Here is a 23,034-nt window from a genome sequence, read left to right as displayed (position 1 = left end):
TATTTGGCTATACGCAAATTGTCTAATGTGTACTGTGACAAAGTTCCTCCTCTACCTTGGTGGGTCCTGCGCTTATTGGCAGAATTGCTCACCTCAGTGATCTTTCCCACAGTCTGGATCAACTCCTCCTGTGTCTGATCAGGAGTTGGGAGGTTTGAGGGAACCTGGCCCCCCCTCTACTCTGGTTCCAGCCCAGGGCCCTGTGGATCGCAGCTGTCTATAGTGCCTCCTGTAATAGCTGCATGACAGCTACAACTCCTGGGCTACTTCCCATGGCCTCCTCCAACACCTTCTTATCCTCACCAAAGGACCTTCCTCCTGGTGTCTGATAACACTTGTACTCCTTAGTCCTCCAGCAGCACAGCTCTCACTCTCAGCTCCTTGTGCCTCTTGCTCCCAGTCCTCACACACACTTCCTCCTCTAGTTCCCTCCCCTGACTGGAGTGAGCTCCTTTTTAAACCCAGGTGCCCCTGATTAGCCTGCCTTGAATGGCTGCAGGTGTTCTAATCAGCCTGTCTGCCTTAATTGGTTCTAGCAGTTTCCTGATTACTCCAGTGCAGCCCCTGCTCTAGTCACTGAGGGAACAGAAAACTACTCAGCCAGTGACTAGTATATTTGCCCTCTACCAGACTCCTGTACCACACTGGCCTGGGTCTGTCACAGTACTCTTCTGCAAACACAGCATTCCTATGATTTATTTGTATTGTGGGAGCAACCAGGATTTCCAGTTGTAGACCAGGACCCCACTGAGCTGGGTGCTGTACGAACAGAACAAAAAGACAAGTCTTGCCCCACAGAGCCGATTTATGTTTTAATTCCCACATAAACAAAAATTCTGTTACGAGGCACTAGAATAACAGACTCAGACTCATAGAACTGGAAGGGACCTCAAGAGGTCATCTAGTCCAGTCCCCTGCACTCTTGTCAGGACTAAGTGTTATCTAGACCATCCCTGACAGGTGTTTGTCTAACCTGTTCTTAAAAATTTCCAATGATGGAGATTCCACAATCTCCCTAGGCAATTAATTCCAGTGCTTAACCACCCTCACAGTTAGGAAGATTTACTTGAAGACTGTTATCATATCCCCTCTCAGTCTTCTTTTCTCCAGACTAAACAAACCCAATTTTTTCAATCTTCCCTCACAAGTCATGTTTTCTGGACCGTTCATCATTTTTGTTGGTCTTCTCTGGACTTTCTCCAATTTGTCCACATCCTTCCTGAAACGTGGCACACAGAACTGGACACAATAGTCCAGCTGAGGCCTAGTCTGTGCAAAGTAGAGCAGAAGAATTACTTCTTGTGTCTTACTTACCAACATATTTTAGAGTCTTTGAGGAAAAGTCCTTAGTGTCTGGCATGGTCATGACATAGTAAATGACAAATGCCTGAACCAGAAAATTTCATTGGTACGAAGATAAACCCATGATTTAGAGTTGCTGTATCTTGTGTTTTGTTGCACAGATCATGACGACGTTGGATGAAATCTACATGTAGCAGCATTTGTTAATGTTCTAGAGAAGACACTTACCATTGTTGTTATTTCATCTTCAATTCGATGGAGTTCAGAATACTTCCCATGAGTAGTGTTCAGTTTCAGTGCAACTTGATCAACAAACGTTCTAACTAAAATTAAAAACAAAGCCTGTTAGCTACAAGGCATGCAGCGTTGATATCCCACACTGCGATCTTATGTCCCATGAGCTAGACAGGGGTTAGCCTGGTTGAAAACTGCAAGTGCTATAGCAATGGGAAACCTAGAATGAGTTTATCACTAATAATGGGATTCTTCACAAGAGATTGTGTGTCAGCCCCAGTGTCCTAGCTAAATTCCAGCTCAGATAGTTATATGTAATTTAACTGAATACTCCTGTAGCTTAAATGGAAGAGAGAGTTATTCTTTTTCATTTCCTGCCCTAACCTGATGCGCAGTGGTACTACTTGCTGTTAATCAGTCTGCATTCCACCAGAGAGATAACTATTTTTCAGTGCTGGGTGAAATAATTCTTGTACTAGATACAGTATAATCTCTCTGCCGCTATAGGGATATTTATATGGCTGTTCTGAAGGTCTTGGTAGACCAAGATCATCTGCCCTTCCCCCCTCCACCAAGTCTCTTTTTTATAGTGCATATATTTTGCTTATTCTAATTATTCCATTTCTAATCTTCCATTCTTTGCATCACGTATCTTGATCTTGCTGGTTTTTTTTTTTAATTTTTCCAAATCCTTCCTATGTTGTGGTGCCCAAAATTGCATACAGCTGTTGAGGTGAAGTTGCTGTAGGCTCAGAGAGAGCAGCACACCACACAACCTGTCATGGCCCAAATACGGAGTGCAATGGGTGACAGAGACTCCAAAGGACGGACACAAAAACAGTGTTAATGCGGGAAACTTTAAATATTGCGGGATTCATTCTTCCGGTGTAAATAATTTCTGTAACCCGAGTTACAAGTCTTTATTTCTGATTTGAATAACTTCAGCGTGGCCAACTCTCATGATTTTCTGGTATGTTTCACCATATTTGGTGGTTTTCTTAAAGCCTCAGCTACTGGAGGCATGTGATTAGGTGAGAACCTGAGCTGCCGCCTTTTTTTTTGTAATTTTTTAGCCCGCGTCAGTGTAGAGAAAAGCTTGAAAATGTGACCTAGGTTTAAATTTGTGATGGGGTCTACAGGCCCCACACTGAAGCTGGGCTGGGAGTGGAGCAATATTGAGCTAAGGGGTGAGTCCTGCCTATGTGCATGGCATGTTCCCACGGCACATACACTGGTAGCTCAGGGAAGTGGGGAGGGAGCTGCAAGCTCCCCCCAGAAGCAAAAATGAAGCTGAGAGCTGTGTCAGGAGTGGCCACAGCTTTGTGAAGGCTGTTCTAGAAGCAGGGATTTTGGTCCCCCCTCCACTTTTGGGGAGCTGAAAGCCCTAAAAGAGATTTGCTTCAACAGGACACTAAGAGACTGAAGAGTGTCTCTGAAGCCAGCAACCATGCTCCAACTGGAATAGCTCCAGACTGGTAGGAAGTGACCCAGTGGAAAATGTAATTTGGGTAGCTCAATAGCTGGGCCAAATGCTCTGATAAACCCCTAGGGTACTGGGTCAGGACCAGCGGAATGGGTGGGCCCAGATCCCCCTACTTTGCCCACTCCCCCACTCCTCTGTAGTGACAGAACCTCTATGAAAGCAATCTGAACACATACAAGTGATTGAGGCTGCAGCCAGGGCCCCTCTGAGTTGACTAGGCTGGCAGAAACCATAAGACCATGACCTGACCACTAGGACAGCTGGTCCTCCGATCATCCCACTACAAACCTCAAGACTCAAAAACTAGAAGGCAAATAAAAATCATTCAAAATCTATTTTTTTTAAATCCTGTGATTTTTAAGCTAATGTATTGATTTTGGGATGCCTGACTCATGAGTTTTGAAGGCCTGAGGTTAGCAATATTTAATTTTCAACAATACGAGAGAAGAAATGTCAAATTTGTGTAGGATTTTGGGAATTTTGGGACTGAAATGCGTGATGCCCTTTGAGGTGAGGTACACTTTAGAGTTAAAAGCATTGTTGCCTACCTAGATTTATACAAGCCTCGGGGCAGAAGCTAATAACTCAAGTTGGAATTTGGTCAGAATAGCAGGGATTCTATCCCTAAATCTTCTATTAAATGTCATGAGATTGTCAGTGAAAATGGGGAATCATAGTTTCAGCTTTCTATCTCATCTAAAAGACAAATACAGTTGCTGATAACATTAGAAAGCCTCCAATCCTTTCCCACGCCTTCAGGTACACACAGAGGCCAGGTGTTCCTCTCACAGCAAGTTTTGTACCAGAGAAACCTCATTGACTTCTCTGACTCCTGATTTACATTGGCATGATAAAAGGAGAATTAGATTCCTGGTGTTTATATAATCTGCCTTTTTCTTAGTCCAAAATAAAATGAAATCATTTGCTATCCTAGCAGTCCATCTTAAAAATGCCCATCATGAATACCTCAGACATGATTCAATAGCACTATTTTCACATTTGTAATTCTTTCAGATTGCGGCTCACAGTAAAGTCTTGTAAAACAAAGTCACTTCTACAATGGTCCATGAGAAAAGCCTGAAATTCAGAGTCATCTTGTATATAGAGGTGATGAACTTGGGTATTGAATAACTGTGCTATATGCTAAACGAAAGCTACAAAATAAGGCCTTGTTCCTACAAAGACTTACGCAGTTGCTTAACTTTATGGACATGATTTGTCCTACTGAAGTCAAGTTACACAATGGCCCTACTAACATGCACCTGTCTTTGTAGGAGTGGGATCTAAGTATTTTGTGGAAATCTTTTGGATTGTTAGAATTCATTAAAACACCATGGATTTTCTGTCCTTAAAATACAAATAAACCTGTAACCATTATTTGAAACATGCTGTTTCTATAGCTTTACGAAAGTGGAGGAAATCTTTAAATATTACTAAATCCCAAGGACATTTCACCACAAAATACAGTAGACTACATATATAGAGACAATAAAAGGTAATTATGCTAATGGAAACCAAACCACTGGTAGCTGAATTTTAAAGGAAAGGATTTGTCTGATCCCTGGTTTTATTTCTGTCTTAGATTTTTATTTTTACTGTACTTCTCTCTTTCTTTCTTTCTTTTTTTTTTGCAGTGCAATTCTCTTACCTAAATTGCATTTTCCTTTTTCTAGTCGGTATCCAACAGGACATTTGCAGACATAGGAGCCTTGAGTATTATTACATGTGGCCAAATCTGGGCATGGATTAGAAAGACATTCATCCACATCTGAAACAAGGGAGAAAACACAACAGCCAGTAGAATCACAGAATTACAAGGAATTCTTGGCAGTAGAACTAGAAGACCCTCTGTGTATTGCTGTATGACTCACTGCATCGTTACTACTTAGTATTATTATCCTGTTCTTGATTATCCTGCTAGAGTTGAGTGAATAAATGCAAACAGCTTTCCCATGCTCATTCAGTAGTTTTACTGGCTTTGCTTCAACCCCTGTGAATAATAATGCCTAGCTCTTATCAATCACTATTTATCAGTAGATCTCAAAGTGAAGGTGAAGGAACTTGCCCAGGGTCACCCAACAGGCTAGTGGCAGAACCAGACACACAACCCAGGTCTTCTGAGTTCCACACTGGTAATCTAGCCCCTGGGGTCGTGGCCTATTTCTACAAACAGCTATCATTCAGGCAATGCAGATTGATTTATTTGATGTTGCTTGAATAAGACCAGTATAAGACAGAGGAGCCATTGGCTGCAATACCTTCACTGCAGTCTTCTCCTTGCCAGGCTGGTGAACACTTGCACTGATATTTGCCCATAACACCATTAATAACGCATTTTCCATCATGCAGACAAGGGTTTGTGGAGCAGACATTGACTGTGAAATAAGATATTTAGGAGATTAATTCCTGGCTTGACTAGCATGACTAGTTTTGTCTATTTTCAGGTGCTTAGCATGCTATACAACTGAGCATCCAAATTCTTATGGGAAAAAGCATTGGACTCTCACCCTTTTTAAAAAGAACACCCCCGTTTTCTGCCACGTCTGGAAATGCTCTTCATGACACGTGTTATTCTCATTAGCAGGAATATAAATTATGCACATGTCCAAGTGCAGAACATCGCCAGAAGGGTTGGCTTGTATGTTGATTACAAGACAAGCTAGGTGGCACATGTCACTCAGATTTGTTTTGTGGTTATTACTGAACGGTGTAATTCATAAAGGCTGGAAGGATGGTTTTATGGTTAAAACACAGGATTCAGGAACTCCCATATGCTCTTGCTGGCTCTGCTGCAAACTTACTGTGTGGCCTAAGACAGGTCACAGAGGCCAAACATTTCAAAAATGGCCACTGATTTTTGGTGTCCAGCCTGAGGCAAACTGATTTTTCAGAGTTGCTGAGTGCTCACCCTGATGACTTCACCTGACCAGAGTTATGGGTGTTCAGGACATCTGAAAAGCAGGGCTAAGGGGTCTAAAGTAGGGCACCCAGAAAGTAAGTAGCCAAAAGGTACTTCTTTGTATTTCAGTTTTCCTGTTCTAATATGGAGAGAAAACTGATTACCAAAACGGAAGGAAGGGGAGAGGAAGGAAGGGGGTGTGGAACTGCATGGATACTTAAGTCTTTATACCTTATTTTTTAAAATATGAATTTGCCAAAATTTTTAAATGTGAGGGGAAGAAATTGTGAAAACATGGAAATTTTCCCTCTTTTTTTTTTTTAATGTTAAGATTTGGAATACTGTTAAAATCTTGAAATTCAAAAAATTTCGACCAGCTCTAACAGGGATGAGATACGCATGGGACTCCACCCCGCAACTCATATTCTTGTGTGCATTCTCACTGAAATCAATGGGATTGCTTGCATGAGAAAGGCAAGCAGAACTGGGCTATTAATTCCTTAACATTTCTCAGGCATTACAAAATACAGAGCATTATTAAATCCATAGTACAAAGTGTTAAGTCCTGGTCACCGAAAGGATTTCCTCTTTACAGTAAATGTCAAAACCTGACTTTTAAAAAAGGAATAAAGTAACAGAACATGAATCACTCAATAAAAAGATGGCTACATTAAATGACATTCTCATGTAAAATGCACTAACTCATGTCACTATTCCCAATATAATGCTTATATACTTAAATACAATCTGTAATAAAAATATTCAGCCATAGAGTCCAGTCCTGTAAACACTTATTACTGGCTGTAATACTTTCTATTTTATGTAGTCCTACTGATGTTAAAAGGATGACCGAAGTCAGTAAACACTACCCTGTGTAGCAAGTGTTTTCAGCCCCAGGGGCTTTAACTATGGATTATATTTCCATTCTGATAAAAACTTTACTGAATATATTTAATTGAGAAGATAAGGAGACTAGACTAACTGACGCCCTTAGGTTTTTGTTATATAAAGTCCTTCACGCACTCCTCCCAGCGTGCTGATGACCTAGCCACAGCTACCTTTCCTCAACCCCCTTAGTCCCTTAAGGATAAGTACATGAGTCACCATTCCAGTTCACTCCTAGAAAGAGTTTTCCCTTAGCCAAGTGTGAAGATGCCTGCTTCTGCCAAATTATGTATTCTTGTTCTATGAAGTGGAGTTTCTGCCAAAGTTTCTGCTTCTAATATCAATATAGTTCCATGTTCTTAACACATAACTGGCGACGACAAAAGGCAAAACTGGAACTTGTGCTTAACGCTTTTCCCTACTTTTCTTCAAAATATAAAATATGATGATGACTGTGGCAACAGATTCAGCAAGGATACACAATGTGGCCTAGCCTTTCGCTAACAAAAGAAGTGACAAAAGCAAAATAATGCACATTAGAAAACATAATATTAACTATACACACAAAACGATGGGGTCTAAAGGAGCTGTTACCACTCAAGAAAGAGATCTTGGAGTCATTGTGTATAGTTCTCTGAAAATGTCTGTGCAGCGTGCAGCAGCAGACAAAAAAACTAACAGAATGTTAGGAACCATTAGGAAAGAGATAGATAAGAAGACGGTAATGTCACTATATAAATCCAGGGTACACCCACACCTTGAATACTGTGTGAAGTTCTGGTTGCTCCCTCTCAAAAAAGATATATTAGAACTTGAAAAAATACAGAGAAGGGCAACAAAAATGATTAGGAGTATGGAACAACTTCCATTTGAGGAGAGATTACAAAGACTGGGAGTGTCCATCTTAGAAAAGAGACAACTGAGGTGGGGATATGATAGAGGTTTATAAAATCATGAATGGTGTGTAGGAAGCGAATAGGGAAGTGTTATTTATTCCTTCACAGGACACAAGAACCAAGACTCAGTAGAAGAAATTAATAAGCACCAAAGTTAAAACTAACATAAGTAAGTCCTTGTTCACACAACACATAGTTAATTTGTGGAACTCAGTGCCAGGGGATGTTGTGAAGGCCAAAAGCATAACTGGGTTCAAAAAAGAACTCATGTAGGGTAGGTCCATTAATGCGTATTAGCCAAGATGGTCAGGGACACAATCATGTGCTCAGGTTGTCTCTAAGCTTCTGACTGCCAAAAGCTGGAACTGGATAACAGTAGATGGATCACTCAATAATTGCCCTGTTCTGTTCATTCCCTCTGAAGCATCTGGCACCAGCAACTGTCAGAAGACAGGATGCTGGGCTAGACAGATCATTGGTCTAACCCAGGACAGCCATTCTTTTGTTCTTATGACAGGCCTTTTTGAGGGAGATTATATATACAGAGAGAGAGAGAAAATGATCATAGGTTGTAATAACAGGACAAGCTCCAATGCAAATACTAATGCTGGCCAACTGTCTTTCCTCATGAACAAGACATATATTTATATGTATCTATTTTTAATGAGAAATAAAGAAACTGTTAATTCGAAATGTATAAGGAGAGCTGGTCGACAGTTTTTGAATTTTAATTAGCTTTTGGTAAAATTTCCACCGAAATTTTCTGCATTTTTCAACTAGGGAATCTATTAAACTCTCTCCTTTTGTTTCAAATGCTTAAAAATACCTAGAATTAAGACTAACTCATATCCTCAAAGGTTGTTACATAAGCTATGTCTGATGTTCTCTTCTTTCTACATACCCAGTGTTTCTGGGCAACCTTTCAGCTGTTTTACCTGTTGTATGAGAAGTAGTTACTAATGCCCTTGTGCGACTGAACAGAGCAACAGTAGTTGGTTTGGTAGCTGCTGCTGAAGTGGTGGAAAACCCTGCAGTGGTTTTGCTCGGCGAAGATGTTTTGGAAGGATGTGTAGCTGGGATATTTTCTTTGGTGATTTTAATGCTAGTTGCAGTGCTAGTTTCCATTGATTTTGTAGTTACTCCAGTTATGTAGGCCAGTGTCGTGGTAGCAGCAGTTTGAAATCTGCGAGTTTTTGTAGTAATAGAATGATCTGTAGTTGGCATAGAACGCTGTGGCCCAAAAATCATGTCTGTTGACAGTGTAACTGTTTTCTCTGTTGTTAATTCCGCTGCAGGAAACACATCCCTTTGACTTGTCATATTTGGCAAGATACTGGTCGATGCTTTTGCCATCTCAGTGTGTTGAGTATCCTTGCTCAGACTTGGAGCAGCTGTTGTCAGAAGCAAAGAGGTCTTTTCAAAATGGTCCCCACTGGAAGTGAAGGTTCCTCCTGTGGAGCTCTCTGTTACAAGTGCGGAAGCTGATGTGGATGAAGAGTGACTGCTGAACTGTTCCATAGATTCAGTCTGAAGAGGAAGAGGTCCTGTGGTTTTGAAACTAGTGCTCTCTTTCAACTGGTGTGGTCTGCTGTGATTGCTATACTGTCTGGGTGTACTCCCAGAGAACACAGCAGTCGATGGCTCCATTCTGTCTGTCCCTCCTGATGTAACCCTGGACCTGCTGGTTTGAAAACTGTCACCAGCCTGTGATGGTGAAGATGCTGAAGAAAATGAAGGTAATATGGATGTTAATAAAGGAAATGATGCAACTGATGAGGATGTGGATAAAGATGACGACAAAGATGGTGGTGGGAGTGACGATGATGGTATAACTGATGAAGAGGATGGTAGAGATGACTCTGATGATGCAAATGAATGAGGTGGCGATGGCGTTGATGAAAGCAAGTGATGTAATGATGACACCGAGGAAGAAGATGGAAATACTGATGAAGATAATGATGAGCTACCAATTGGTGATGATTCAGTGCCAGTGGAAAACAGAGTTGCATTTTGTAGATTGACTGTAGAAGAGTAAGTTGGCATTTTGGAAGAATGTACAAGCAAAGGCTTCGTAGATGGAGCAATTAAATCCCCGTCAGTTGATGACATGTTACTTCCTCTGCTCTGAGCCATAAAAGATGAGGATTGTGCTAAATCTGAAGAGTTGGAAATTTCTGCATAAAAAGTGGAACTTTCTGATGATTCGGAAGAGGTGCTGTTATTTGAGATAGACAGCAATGTCCTGTCGCCCCCTCTACTGAATGTGGTTTGAATGTACATGCTGTCAGTGCGAGAAACAGAGGTCCTTTTCTCGGTGTCGATGCTGCTAACTGGTTGATGGCTACTTGCAATGCCTGGAATAGAAGAAAAAAAGTAACATGACAGTAATATATATCAAAATATTTTTGCATTTTACTGAAATTATATGTCTGATACATAAAATTGACTAGTCTGTGTATTGGTCCATCCAGTCTATCAGTTTGTAAGGAGATTATTTGCCAGTGAAAACTAGCTTGAGTGCAATGTTTTTGCAAATGTAACTATGTACTTATGACTATAATGGAATTTTTAACACCTTCTGAAATGTTAACCTCAAACTCTTGCAGCACTGAGTCCCACACAGGAAATGTATGTTCACTAATAAGTATTTTTATCTCTTCTCAATGTGTTGCCTTTTCACGTGATTGAGTACTATGTCCTCCTCTTGTGCTTTGTGAAAGGGTAAATAGCAAAGTCCATTTGTCCTCTATATCATTCAGAATGACCTTATCCTCTAACTCTCTTCCTCCATTCCAAATTAAGTAAAACCAGTCTTTTTTTAATCTGTTTTTGCACAGAAGAATTCTCATGCCTCCATAGGAAGAAATTACTTTCAAGGACATGTTCTATGTTAGTGTGTATAAAATAAAATAATGTCTTATAAAAATTCATTGATCAAAGACTTTATAATCGGGAATCCTCAAAAGTACAACACGTCTCTTTGAAAAGTTAGCTGTGGATGACACAGAATATTAACATTTATTATACAGTTAATCGTTGGAAGAGTGTGTGTGTAGTGAATTTCAGTGTTTACAGTGAATTTGGCAATGTCCTTAGAAATATAGGATGGGATTTTCAAAAGTCCTTCTGAATTGGCCTAACTCCGCTCCTACTGAAGGCTCCCATTGGCTTCACTGGGAACTGAGTAAGCAGTTTTGAAAATTCCACCCATAAAAAATAAGGTAGAATGTGAAAGAATAGCATATCTATCAGATTTCTACTAATACTAGCCAATCAAGAATCACAGTTTCAATGTTAATAATCCTGGTTGGCTGGATGTATACCCCTTTGGAAAGATTCCCCAGAACGTGTGAGCTTGGCTTTGATTCGGTTACTTTAGATAGCACATGGGTATATGGGACCATCATCTGTCTGCCCACATGGAAAGTATTTAATGCACTGGTGAGATTTTGTATACAAGACTGGCATTCTCAAGGTAACATACACGCAAAACACTTACTTGAACGATCATTTTGGAAAGAAGAGTAAGTTGGTATCTTGGAAGAACGTATAAAGGAAGTCTCAGTTGAAGACCCAGTGAAACCCATATCATTTGCTGAGATGCTCATCCCTCTAGTCTGTGCCATTGAAGGTGAGTGAATTAATTCTGAGGAATTGGCAATTTCTGTATATGAAGTGGAGCTTTCTGTTGTATGGGTAGATGTGCTATTTGTCAGAGATTGTGACGTCCTTTCTCCACCTCCGGTTAACGTAGCTGAACTGTACATACTGTCAGTATAAGGACTGGAAATTCTTTTTTCTGTTTTTGAGCTGCTAAGAGACTGATGGTTACTTCCAACGGCTGTAATGGGATTAAAAGGTGGAAATTAAATTTTATATGCACAAATCAAAATGAAATTGTGAGTTCTATAATAATTTTACCCTGAAATACAGGGCCAAATAACTCCAGCAACTTAAATGGAGCTATGCATGGGATTAATTTGGTTTATGAACACTTTTTACAAATAAGTCACTGAGTATTTAAAAAAACAATATAATTTCTATTGATGACACAATGTGTGTCAGTAGAGTTGGAATGATGCACTAGAATTACTTGTATGACCTGGACGAGTCAGGAAGTGAACATCTCCTACACTAAGAAGATGTGGTCCACTTTCCTACGCCGTTAGGTCACTGTTAAATACCAAATGCTGTGTCGGTGATTTCACTGAAGAGAATCATTACTGCTTACAAATACTGTGTTTGGCAACTGCAGTGGCTCTGAATTTGTTAGCGATAACAGTATGCATAACCCACATTGGAGAGGAGTGGGAGAGAATGTTTTTCTTATCAAAATGAGATTTTTGAGTTCAGAAAACTCACACGGTGTATCATTTGGTAAAGACAACGTTGAGCTCTTGGAAGAATCAGTAAGCAAAGGCTCAGTGGAAGGCTCCGTGAAATCGGCATCACTTGATGAGATATTGAAACCTCCAGCCTGTGATACAGAAGATAAGAACTGGGTTGAATCTGAAGACTCGGCCGCGTCTATATTATGAGTGGAGATTTCTGTTGCCGCAGTTGATGTGCTGCTGTGAGTTTGAGATTGGGATGTCCTCTCCCCACCTCTGGTGAATGTTGACGACACGTACGTACTATGAGTAGGAAAACTGGAAATCTCTTTTTCTCTATCTGAAATTGTAACCGATTGATGGCTACTTCCAACTCCTGAAAAGGAATTAAAATCTGAAAATTAAAGTTTTTATATGCACATCTTGAGCAGAACAACAATAGTTCTTCACACACACACACACACAGAGGCATCTGAAAACAAATCTGGAAATTATTCACTCTTTAGAATGTTACAATTATTTAAAAGAGAATCATTCATTAAAACCTACTGTTTAGATTCCTCTAGCTGTTCCAGAGGAGAAGGGTAGCACAGAGTGTTGGATCCTGGCCCACAACAGCCAGCAGAAAATTCTGTTTGTGCAGGGAGCTTTTAGGTGGTATAACTGGCTTCTACACGAACTGCCCATCACACCAGCCTGAAAGGTGGAATACTGGAGGCATGCTGGGACATATGAAGGAAAAGGACAGAGCATGCCTGCACTATATCAATTCTTTGTAGACTTGTGATCTCGTAGGGATATAGCCAGCTGGTGTAAGTTAGAGCAGCCCCTAAGCTCATCTAACTTACGCCTATGGGCCAGGGCCAGTGCAAATGCACCATGAGAATCAGGAAGGTGTAACTTGATCCCAGGTAGTTCCCTTCCTCTTGCACTAAGCAGACCTCAGCACAGGAATCTGAGCCTTTATATTCAGAAATCTTTAGAAGTTTGGGCATCTCTTTGTAAAATGCAGGCTCTGAAAGCCATAAAAGGGGTTACTAAAACAAATTAAATTCAGTGAAGATAGGCATTCGCATTCAACACCTATAGAAATAGAGGTACAGTTTACAGGTACAGTTTAAATCTAAGCAGTCCAGATGGTATGCTTCTACAGTCCAGCTAGTTGGTAAAGAATCACTAAAGGTATGTCTACACTGCAATTAGACACCTGCTGCTGGCCCATACTAGCTGACTCAGGCTCACAGGAGTTAGTGTAAACGGCTGTTTAACTGCAGTGTAGGTGTTTAGGCTCAGGATGCAGCAAAGGTCTGGGACCCTCCCACCTTGCAGCGCCTGTGAGCCTGGGCTCCAGCCCAAGCCCGAATGTTTACACTGCAATTAAACAGCTCCTTAGCCCAAATCCTGCAAGCCTGAGTCAGCCGGCACAGGCCAGCCGCAGGTTTTTAATGGCAATGTAGCCATACCCTAACAGCCTGAATCTCCTCTCTTATTCACACTAATATCTTACAATACATATACTCCCATTCAGTATAATGGGAGTACTTGCAGGATATGCACTGCTGGACATGAGCAATTGTGCCTGAATCTGGCCGAGATTAACTGTACTATTGTGGAGGGAAAAAATAGATGACTATTAAAATATTCATAGTAGTGCTAGAAGAGAAGGTTGGTCCAGGGTTAGGGTGCTAGCTTGGGACTTGGGAGCCCCATATTTAGTTCCCTGATCTTTCTATCTGACCTTGGACATGTCACTTGGTTTTTCTCTGCCTCAGTTCCCCATCAGTCAAACGGGGATAACAGCACTCACCTACCTCACCAGGGTGTTGGGAGGATAAATACGTTACAGATTGTTAGGCGCTCAGACACAATATTATTAGAGGCCATATAAGGACCTTTCACAGGTATGAGTCTGAGTTAAAGAGCAACTGATTCTTTAATGAGAAGGGTTGATTTAGTTTTGGGGGGTGGGAGGTTCTCTCTTTTGTTTTTTAAACGGTGCAATAACCAGCTGGGAATTGCAAAACTCACCAGCGAGATCATTTGATGAAGATGAAGGAGATAGGATCTTGGGAGAATATGTAAGCAAAGGCTCGGTCGAAGGCTTAGTGAAGTCACTTGATGAGATATTACTTCCTCCAGTCTCTGCTACAGGAGATGATGGCCTGTGTAAATCTGAAGACTCGGTATTTCCTAAGTTAGGAGTAGAGCTTTCTGTTGCATCAGGTGATGTGCTGCTGTTTGTTAGGGACCTGAACGTCTTCTCTCCACTCCTGGTGAATGCCGTTGAAATGTAAGTACTGGTGGTATGCAAATCAGAAGTCCTTTTCTCTGTAGCTGAGATGTTAATTGGTTGGTGGCTACTTTCCATGGCTATAATATGATAAAGAAAAATTATAATTTCATATGAATAAATCCAAACACATAAATGAGTTTTCTTTGAACAGAACACAGATGAATACAGTGCATGTATGAATATTGAAACAGGGTTAAGTTTCAGTCTGGAGAACATGCTGCTTTGGAAAGACATGTACACTTCATATTCAGTAACACCTGAAATTATTATTTGCAAAAAAGAATATTAGAGCCATGAATAGTGTCACCAAAAATATAACTGTGGGACTAACAAGCTGCAAGCTTAACTTCTCCCTCTAGTTATACTGCTTCGCATTGCATGCTACTAACACTTACAAAAATTTTAAAACTATAGAAATAATGTCAGTACAAGGACTGGACATTCTTTTTCCTGTATTTGAGCTGCTAAGGTACTGATAATTATGTCCAATGGCAGCTATGATAGCCAAAGGTGGAAATTACATTAACTCAGAATGGATTTGTGAATTCTATAATAATTTTTCTTGAAATTCAGGACCTAATAAATCCAGTGTGTAACTCCATTAACTAAAATGGAGCTACACATGGGATGAATTTGGTTTATAAAGAATAGATCAAGAAAAATAGTTGTGTATAGATCATTGTGTATTTAAAATAACAAAATCTCTTCTATTGATAGAAACTTTTGTAAACAGAACTCTTGGAGGATGAGGGGTATAGACAAAATAAGTATCATTAGAGCTTTTGAATAATGTTTACAAATCATTATCATCAAAGTGTGACCCAAACTAGTCAAGTAGTGGGCAGTCTCCTACACCAAGAAGATATGGTCCACGTTCCCATGTTGTTACCTTAACAACACTTATAAACTGGTGATAGATAGATAGATATAAAAACAAATCATGAAATTGTTCAGTCTTTGGAAAACGGTAACTTAAAAGAAAACCATTGAGTGAAACTTGTGGCTTAGATTCCAGTGGCTGATGCAGAGGGGAAAAGTGATAGAGAATAATGGAACTTGACCTAAATGGCCAGCAGAAAATTCCCTTGCTGAAGAGAAGGTCTCAGCTGGTTTCTGCACCAACTGCCTCTCACAAACAACCTGGAGGGTGGAGTATTGGATGTAGTCTGGGGCTAGCACGGGGGCAGGGCATACCCTCACTACACCAATTCTCAGTAGAGTTACAATTCCATAAGGAGCTAGCCAGATGGTGTACACTAGAGCAACCCCCAAACTGTTCTAAGTTATGCTGTTGGGCCTGGGCCAGTGCACATGCACAGGAGAATGAGGAAGATGTAACTTTGCTCCATGGAAATTTCCCCTCCTCCAATGCTGAGCAGATCTTGGCACGGGAATTTTAGCCTTTATAATCAGGAACCGTTAGACATGTTAACATCTCTGTAAAAAGTGGGCTCAAAAAGCTATAAAGGGTGTTACTAAAGCAAAGTTGGAGCACTGAAGTTGATTGAAATTCAACACCTACAGAAATATTTAAAAGTACAGTTCACAAGTGCAGTTTAAATGTAAACTATCAAGATTGCCTGCCTGCTCCAATCTCGCTAGTTGATCAGAAGTCACTAAAGGCCTGAACCTTCCCCCTTACTTACACTGAGTAAAACTTTCCTCCGCAAGCAGTCCCATTCAGCATAATGGGACTACTTGCAGGGCCTGGCACTATGGATGTGAGCTATGGGGGCAAAATCTGGCAAAGAAAAAATAGTGTCATTCTAGAGAATAAAATGGCTTTTTTTTTAAGTGATTAAAATATTAAGATGTGTGCTAGAAGGGAAGGCTGGTCTAGCTGGTAGAGTGCTAGCTTGGGACTTGGGAAGCGTGAGGTCAAGTCCCAGCTCTGCTACAAACTGCCCTGTGTGACCTTTAACAAAGCTCTTTGTGCCTCCATTTCCCGTCTGTAAAATGGGGATAACAGTACTTCCCTGATTCACAGGGCTATTGTGATGAAAAATACATTAAAGATTGCTCGGTGCTCACATACTAAGGTAACAGAGGCAATATAAGGACCTGTGCACCTCAGTTCCTCCAATCCTCTGCCTGTGGCACGTAACAGTCTAGTATCCTGTGGGCTGTAATACTGTGGTCTCATTTCTGTCATCAGGTTATGTGGGCGGATGCTTGGTGCTGTTGGTGGCTTGTAATGTACAGGAGGTCAGACTTAATGATCTAATGGTTCCTGTGGCCTTAAACTCTGACTCTATGGCCTTTCCTGGGCTTGATTTACTAAAGAACATCTGATTCCTTAAAAACTGGTCAACTGAGTTTTCTGGGAGTAGCGAAGGGCTCTTTTTATCATTTTTTTTTTTAGTACTGTGCAATAACCAGTTGGGAATCACAAAACCCACCTGCAAGATTATTTGGAGAAGACGAAGAACTTGGTATCTTGGAAGAATATGTAAACAAAGACTCTGTGGAAGGCTCAGTGAAGTCACTTGATGAGATATTACTTCTTCCAGCCTGTCCTACAGGAGACGCGGGCTGGGGTAAATCTGAAGACTTGGTATTTTCTAAGTAAGAAGTGGAGCTGTCTGTCACATCAGGCAAGGTGCTGCTGTAGGTTAGAGACCTTAATGTCCTCTTTTCACCTCTGAGGGATGTCATTGAAATATAGGTACTGGAAGTATGCAAATCAGAAGTCCTTGTTTCTGTAGCTGAGATGCTAATTGGTTGGTGGCTACTTCCAATACCTAAAGTGGGATGAAAAGATGGAAATTAAATATGATATGCCCAAATCTGATCGGATTTGTGAGTTCTATAATAATTTTGCCCTGAAATACAAGACCAGTTATGTTCCACATATCATTTCATCAATTTAAATGGAGCAAAACATGGGATAAATGTGGATTATAAAAACTAGATTAAGAAAAACAAGCTGTGTATAAATCACTGGGTATTTAAAAAACAATATATTTTCTATTGAGTCAAACCTTCATATGAAGGATTCTCCAAGGATGAAAGGTACAGACCACAATGAATTATTATAAATAAACCTTGACCCAATCTAGCCAGGTGATAGATACTCTCTCATTAAGAAGATGTGATCCACTTTCCTACACTTTTAGTTTAACAACACTTATTGATACATATATACACTGCATGGGAAAATAAATCCAGAAATTATTCAGTCTTTAGAAAATAATAATTACTTGAAAGAAAATTACTGAGTGAAACCTGTGGCTTAGATTCCTCTAGTTGTTCCAGTGGGAAAAGTCTGTAGAGATTAGAGCTCTGTGAAAAACAGTCTTTTTAGCTCTGTAGCAATTAAAAAAAAACAAAAAAAACCCATAAAAACCAAAACCAAAGTTTTGGGTTGACCAAACAACAAAATGATTTGAAATTTTTGGTGATTTGAAAAGTTAAAAAAATATTAATTTCAGTTGAACAAAAGTGTTTTATTTTGATATCAAGTACTTTTAAAATATTTTTGAATTAAAAAAATAAAATTGAAGGAGATTTCTAAATAAAAAGTCAATTTAAACAAAAAATGTAAACAATTAATTTAAAAAATATCAAAATGAAATGTTTTGACTTTTTTGTAATTTTGCCCAACTCAGGCAGAGCGATGGAAGTTGACCCTACATGGCCATAGGGGAGCGCTCAGCTGCCATAGCTGGCTTCTGTGTCAACTTCCCCTCGCACACAATCTGGAAGGTAGAGTTTTGGAGGCACATTAGGAATGGCAAGGGGGCGGGACAGGGCATTACGTCATTACACCAATTCTAGATAGGCTTATGGTCCCACAGGGAGATAGCCAGCTTGTGTAAATTAGAGTGACTCAAAGGTGCTCTAACTTATGCCAATAGGCCAGGCCCAGTACAAAAGCACCATGAAAATCAGGGAGGTATAACTTGCTTCCTGGCAATTGCCCGCCTCCTGTACCACACAGAACTCAGCACAGGAATCTGAGCCTTTATATTCAGAAATCTTAAGAAACGTTGGCATCTGTATGTAAAAAATGGGCTTAAGTCATCAAACCAAAAGTTTGTAATGAAATGCAGTGAAGTTATTGAAGGTTTCAGTCAATGACTTTTGAACTAGAACTCAACAACTCTAGAAATATTTAGAGGTACAGCCCACAGGTACAGTGTAAGTATAAATTAGCAAGATTGTATGCCTTGCTAATCTAGCTAGTGGGTAAAGAATCCCTAAGGGCCTGATTTCCCCTCTTACTCACACTGAGTAATACCCTCCTCTGCAAGTAGTCTCATTCAGCATAAAGGGAGTACTTGCAAGGCATGGTACTGCTGGACATGAGCAATGGTGGCAGGATCTGGCAGAGAAAAAATAGTGAGATTGTAGAGAAATAAACGGATTGCTACTTTTTTTTTAACAAAAGTGAGTAAAATGATCAGAGCAGTGTAGATGGGTAGTATAGTCTGGGGACTACGGTGCTGGCTGGGACTTGAGAGACCTGGCTTCAGTTTCCTCCTCTACCACAGACTTCCTGTATGATCTATGGGTAAGTCACTTAGCATTTCTGTGCCTCAGTTCCCCATCTGTACAATGGGGATAATAATCCCTACCTTGCAGGGGTGTTGTGAGGAGATACACGTTAAAGGTTGTCAGGCACTCAAATACTATGGTAACAGGGGGGAAATATAAGAACCTTTGATAGGTATGAGTCTGAATTTAAGAGCAAGTGATTCTATTTAAAAAAAAATAGAATCACAGTTCTTTGTGGGGAAAGGACGTTCTAATTATTGTTTTATGTTTGTAAACGGTGCACTAACCAACTGTGGAATCACAAAACCCACCTGCAAGATCATTTGGGGAAGACGAATAACTTGGGATCTTGGAAGAATGCGTAAGCATAGGCTCTGTGGAAGGCTCAGTGAAGTCACTAGATGAGATATTATTTCCTCCAGCCTGTGCTACAGCAGATGAGGGTTGGGGTAAATCTGAAGACCTGATATTTCCTAAGTTAGAAGTGGAGCTTTCTGCTGCATCAGGCGATGTGCTGCTGTTTGTTAGAGACATTAAGGTCCTCTCTGAAGCTCCGGTGAATGTCACTGAAATATAGGAACTGGAAGTATGCACATCAGAAGTCCTTGTTTCTGTAGTTGAGATGTTAATCAGTTGGTAGCTACTTCCAATAGCTAAAAAGGGGATTAAAAATGGAAATTACAGTTGATATTCCCATATCTGACTGGATTTTTGAGGTCTACAATAATTTTACCCTGAAATACAGGACCAATTATATCCTACACATAATTCTATCAATTTAAAAGGAGAGAAATATGGGATGAATTTGGCTTATAAAAACTATATCAAGAACAACAAGTTGTGTATAAATCACAGGGTATTTAAAAAACAATATATTTTCTATTGATTGAAACTTTCATAAGAAGGACTCTCCAAGGGTGAAAGGTATGGACCAGAAGGAATTTCCTTAGACTTGGAATGATGCATTGAAATGATTATAAATAAAAGCATGGCTCAAACTAGTCAGGTGGTGGACACCCTGCTGTTAAGATTTGATCCACTTTCGTACACAGTTTAATAGCACTTATTTGTTGATACATATAGACACTACGGGGGAAAACAAATCTGGGAATTATTCAGTCCTTAGAAAATGAATATTACTTAAAAGAATATTACTGAGTGAAAACGGTGGGTTAAATTTCTGTACTTGTTCCAGAGCAGAAAGGTTGCACAGAGTGCTCTATGAAAAACAGACTTTTTAGGTCTCTGGCAATTCCAAAAAAACCCTCCAAAACCAACAAAAAAAACCCAGATAATCACATTTGGCATTGAAAAGACAACAAATTTTTGGTGAAACGAAAAGTAAAAAAGCGTTATTTACATCAAACAGAAAAGTTTCATTTTGATTTCAAGTACACCTCTATCCCAATATAACGCAACCCGATATAACATGAATTTGCATATAACACGGTAAAGCAGCGCTCTGGGGGGGGGGGGGGGGGGCGGCAGGGCTGCGCACTCCAGTGGATCAAACCAAGTTCAACATAACGCGGTTTCACCTATAACACAGTAAGATTTTTTGGCTCCCGAGGACAGCGTTATATCGGGGTAAAGATGTATCTTTAAAATATTTTTGCTTTTTAAAATAAAATTGAAGGATATTTCTAAATGAAGTTGTATCAAACTGAAAAATTAAAATAATTCATTCCCAAAATGTTGAAAGGAATGTTTTGATCTTTTTTTTGTACTTTTGTTGGGGTTTTTTACCTGAACAATTTGGTAAAAGTGACATGAAATCATGACACATTTCAGTGTCACCAAATCTTCGTTTTTCACAGCAAAAAACTTTTGGTCAGAAGAATTTCACTGAGTTCGGGCAAAGAGTGATGGATTCTTGGCCTAACTGGCCAGAAGAAAATCCTTCTGGTGTAGGAGCTCTCTCAACCGGCACAGAAAGCTTCTACTTCAACAGCTCATCACACCCAACCTGGAAAATGAAGTAGTGGAAGCACATCGGGGCTGGTGAGGGGCAGGACAGAGCATGCCTGCATTATAATTCTCAATAAGCTTATGGTTCAGTAGGGAGATAGCCAGCTGGTGTAAGTTAGAGTAACCTCTCAACTTCTGTAACTTATGTTGATGGACCACTCAGATACTATGGTAACAGAGGGTCATATAAGGAATTCTGATTGGTATAATTTTGAGTTAAAAAAACAATCGATTCCTTTAAAAAAGAGTTTGACTCAATATTTGGTGAGGGGGAGGCTCTTTTACCATTTTTTTGAATTGTGCACTAACCAGCTGAGGAATCACAAAACCCACCTGCAAGATCATTTGGAGAAGACGAATAACTTGAGATCTTGGAAGAATGCGTAAGCAAAAGCTCTGTGGAAGGCTCAGTGAAGTCACTAGATGAGATATTATTTCCTCCAGCCTGTGCTACAGCAGATGAGGGCTGGGGTAAATCTGAAGACATGATATTTCCTAAGTTAGAAGTGGAGCTTTCTGCTGCATCAGGCGATGTGCTGCTGTTTGTTAGAGACGTTAAGGTCCTCTCTGACGCTCCAGTGAATGTCACTGAAATATAGGAACTGGAAGTATGCACATCAGAAGTCCTTGTTTCTGTAGTTGAGATGTTAATCAGTTGGTAGCTACTTCCAATAGCTAAAAAGGGGATTAAAAATGGAAATTACAGTTGATATTCCCATATCTGACTGGATTTTTGAGGTCTACAATAATTTTACCCTGAAATACAGGACCAATTATGTCCTACACATAATTCCATCAATTTAAGGGGAGCAAAATATGGGATGAATTTGGCTTATAAAAACTATATCAAGAACAACAAGTTGTGTATAAATCACAGGGTTCTTAAAAAACAATATATTTTCTACTGATTGAAACTTTCATAAGAAGGACTCTCCAAGGGCAAAAGGTATGGACCAGAAGGAATTTCATTAGACTTGGAATGATGCATTGAAAAGATTATACATAAAGCATGGCCCAAACTAGCCAGGTGGTGGGCACTCTGCTGTTAAGAACATGTGATCCACTTTCATACACTGATAGTTTAATAGCACTTATTTGTCGACACATATAAACATTGCGTGGCAAAACAAACCTGGGAATTATTCAGTCCTTAGAAAATGACTATTATTTAAAAGAAAATTACTGAGTAAATTCCTGTACTTGTTCCAGAGGGGAAAGGTTGCACAGAGAGCTCTATGCAAAACAGACTTCCACCCCCCCAGAAAAAATAAAACCACCCACATTTGCCATTGAAAAGACAATGGTGCACTAACCAACTGTGAAATCACACAACTCACCTGCAAGATCATTTGGTGAAGACGAATAACTTGAGCTCTTGGAAGAATGTGTAAGCAAAGCCTCTGTTGAAGAGTCAGTGAAGTCAGCTGAGGAGATATTACTCCCTCGCCCTGGTGTTACAGAGGTTGAGGCCTGGGTTAAATCAGAAGACTTCGTATTATCTAAATTAGAAGTGGAGCTTTCTGCTGCATCAGGTGATACGTTGCCATTTGTTAGTGATCTTAATGTCCTCTCGCCACCTTTGATGAATGTTGTTGAAATATATGTAGTGGTGGCATGTAAATCAGAAGTTCTTTTTTCTGTAGCTGAGACGCTAATTGGTTGGTTGCTACTTACTATAGCTAAAATGGGATTAAAAGAAAAAATTAAATTCAGTGTGGCCAAATGAAAATTGATTTGCAAGTTCTATAATTATTTTGCCCTGAAATACAGAACCAAATAAATCCAAAGTTTAACTTTAACTTAAATTAAGCTATGCAATGAATATGGCTTATAAAGATTAGGTCACAAATAAAATCAGTGGGGTGTTAACCATTGTGTATTTAAAAAAACCAAATCTTTTCTACTGATTGCAATTTCTATAAGCAGGTCTCTCCAAAGATGCTGACACACTAAGAACCTAACAGTAGGAATAATGCACTAGAATTATTATAGATTATGAACCAAGCTAGTCAAATAGCTGGGACTTTTGTATACTAATAAAATGTGGTCCACTTTCTTACACTGTTAGCTTACCACCACATTCATTGATATATACAAATGGCATGTGAAATTATATCTGGAAACTTTTCAGTCTTTAGAAAACGATAATTTCTTAAAAGAAAATTATTCAGTGAAATCTGCAAAGCAGCAGAGTCCTGTGGCACCTTATAGACTAACAGACGTATTGCATGCCGACAAAGTGGGTA

At 39.8% G+C, this 23,034-nt stretch overlaps 1 protein-coding gene across 5 annotated transcripts in view; it reads right to left on the bottom strand.

Annotated features, from left to right (window-relative positions):
• HEG1 (heart development protein with EGF like domains 1) overlaps nt 1–23,034 on the bottom strand; it is an 87,952-nt gene that overhangs the window by 24,469 nt on the left and 40,449 nt on the right. For 3 of the 5 annotated variants that reach the window (XM_032793971.2, XM_032793972.2, XM_032793973.2), the window contains exons 6-16: nt 22,126–22,467; nt 21,122–21,463; nt 19,132–19,473; nt 16,723–17,064; nt 14,059–14,400; nt 12,062–12,406; nt 11,199–11,540; nt 8,635–10,053; nt 5,278–5,394; nt 4,668–4,787; nt 1,531–1,625 (exon numbers count right to left, since the gene is read on the bottom strand). In XM_032793971.2, coding sequence (XP_032649862.1) covers nt 1,531–1,625; nt 4,668–4,787; nt 5,278–5,394; nt 8,635–10,053; nt 11,199–11,540; nt 12,062–12,406; nt 14,059–14,400; nt 16,723–17,064; nt 19,132–19,473; nt 21,122–21,463; nt 22,126–22,467 — 4,148 coding nt within the window. The remainder of the gene's footprint in view (nt 1–1,530; nt 1,626–4,667; nt 4,788–5,277; nt 5,395–8,634; nt 10,054–11,198; nt 11,541–12,061; nt 12,407–14,058; nt 14,401–16,722; nt 17,065–19,131; nt 19,474–21,121; nt 21,464–22,125; nt 22,468–23,034) is intronic. The other 2 variants (XM_032793974.2, XM_032793975.2) reach the window with 2 other exon arrangements.

This window comes from Chelonoidis abingdonii, chromosome 10 (assembly GCF_003597395.2).
Source record: "Chelonoidis abingdonii isolate Lonesome George chromosome 10, CheloAbing_2.0, whole genome shotgun sequence".
In the NCBI taxonomy this organism is placed as follows: Eukaryota; Metazoa; Chordata; order Testudines; family Testudinidae; genus Chelonoidis; species Chelonoidis abingdonii.
This window is presented reverse-complemented; position numbering and strand designations above follow the sequence as displayed.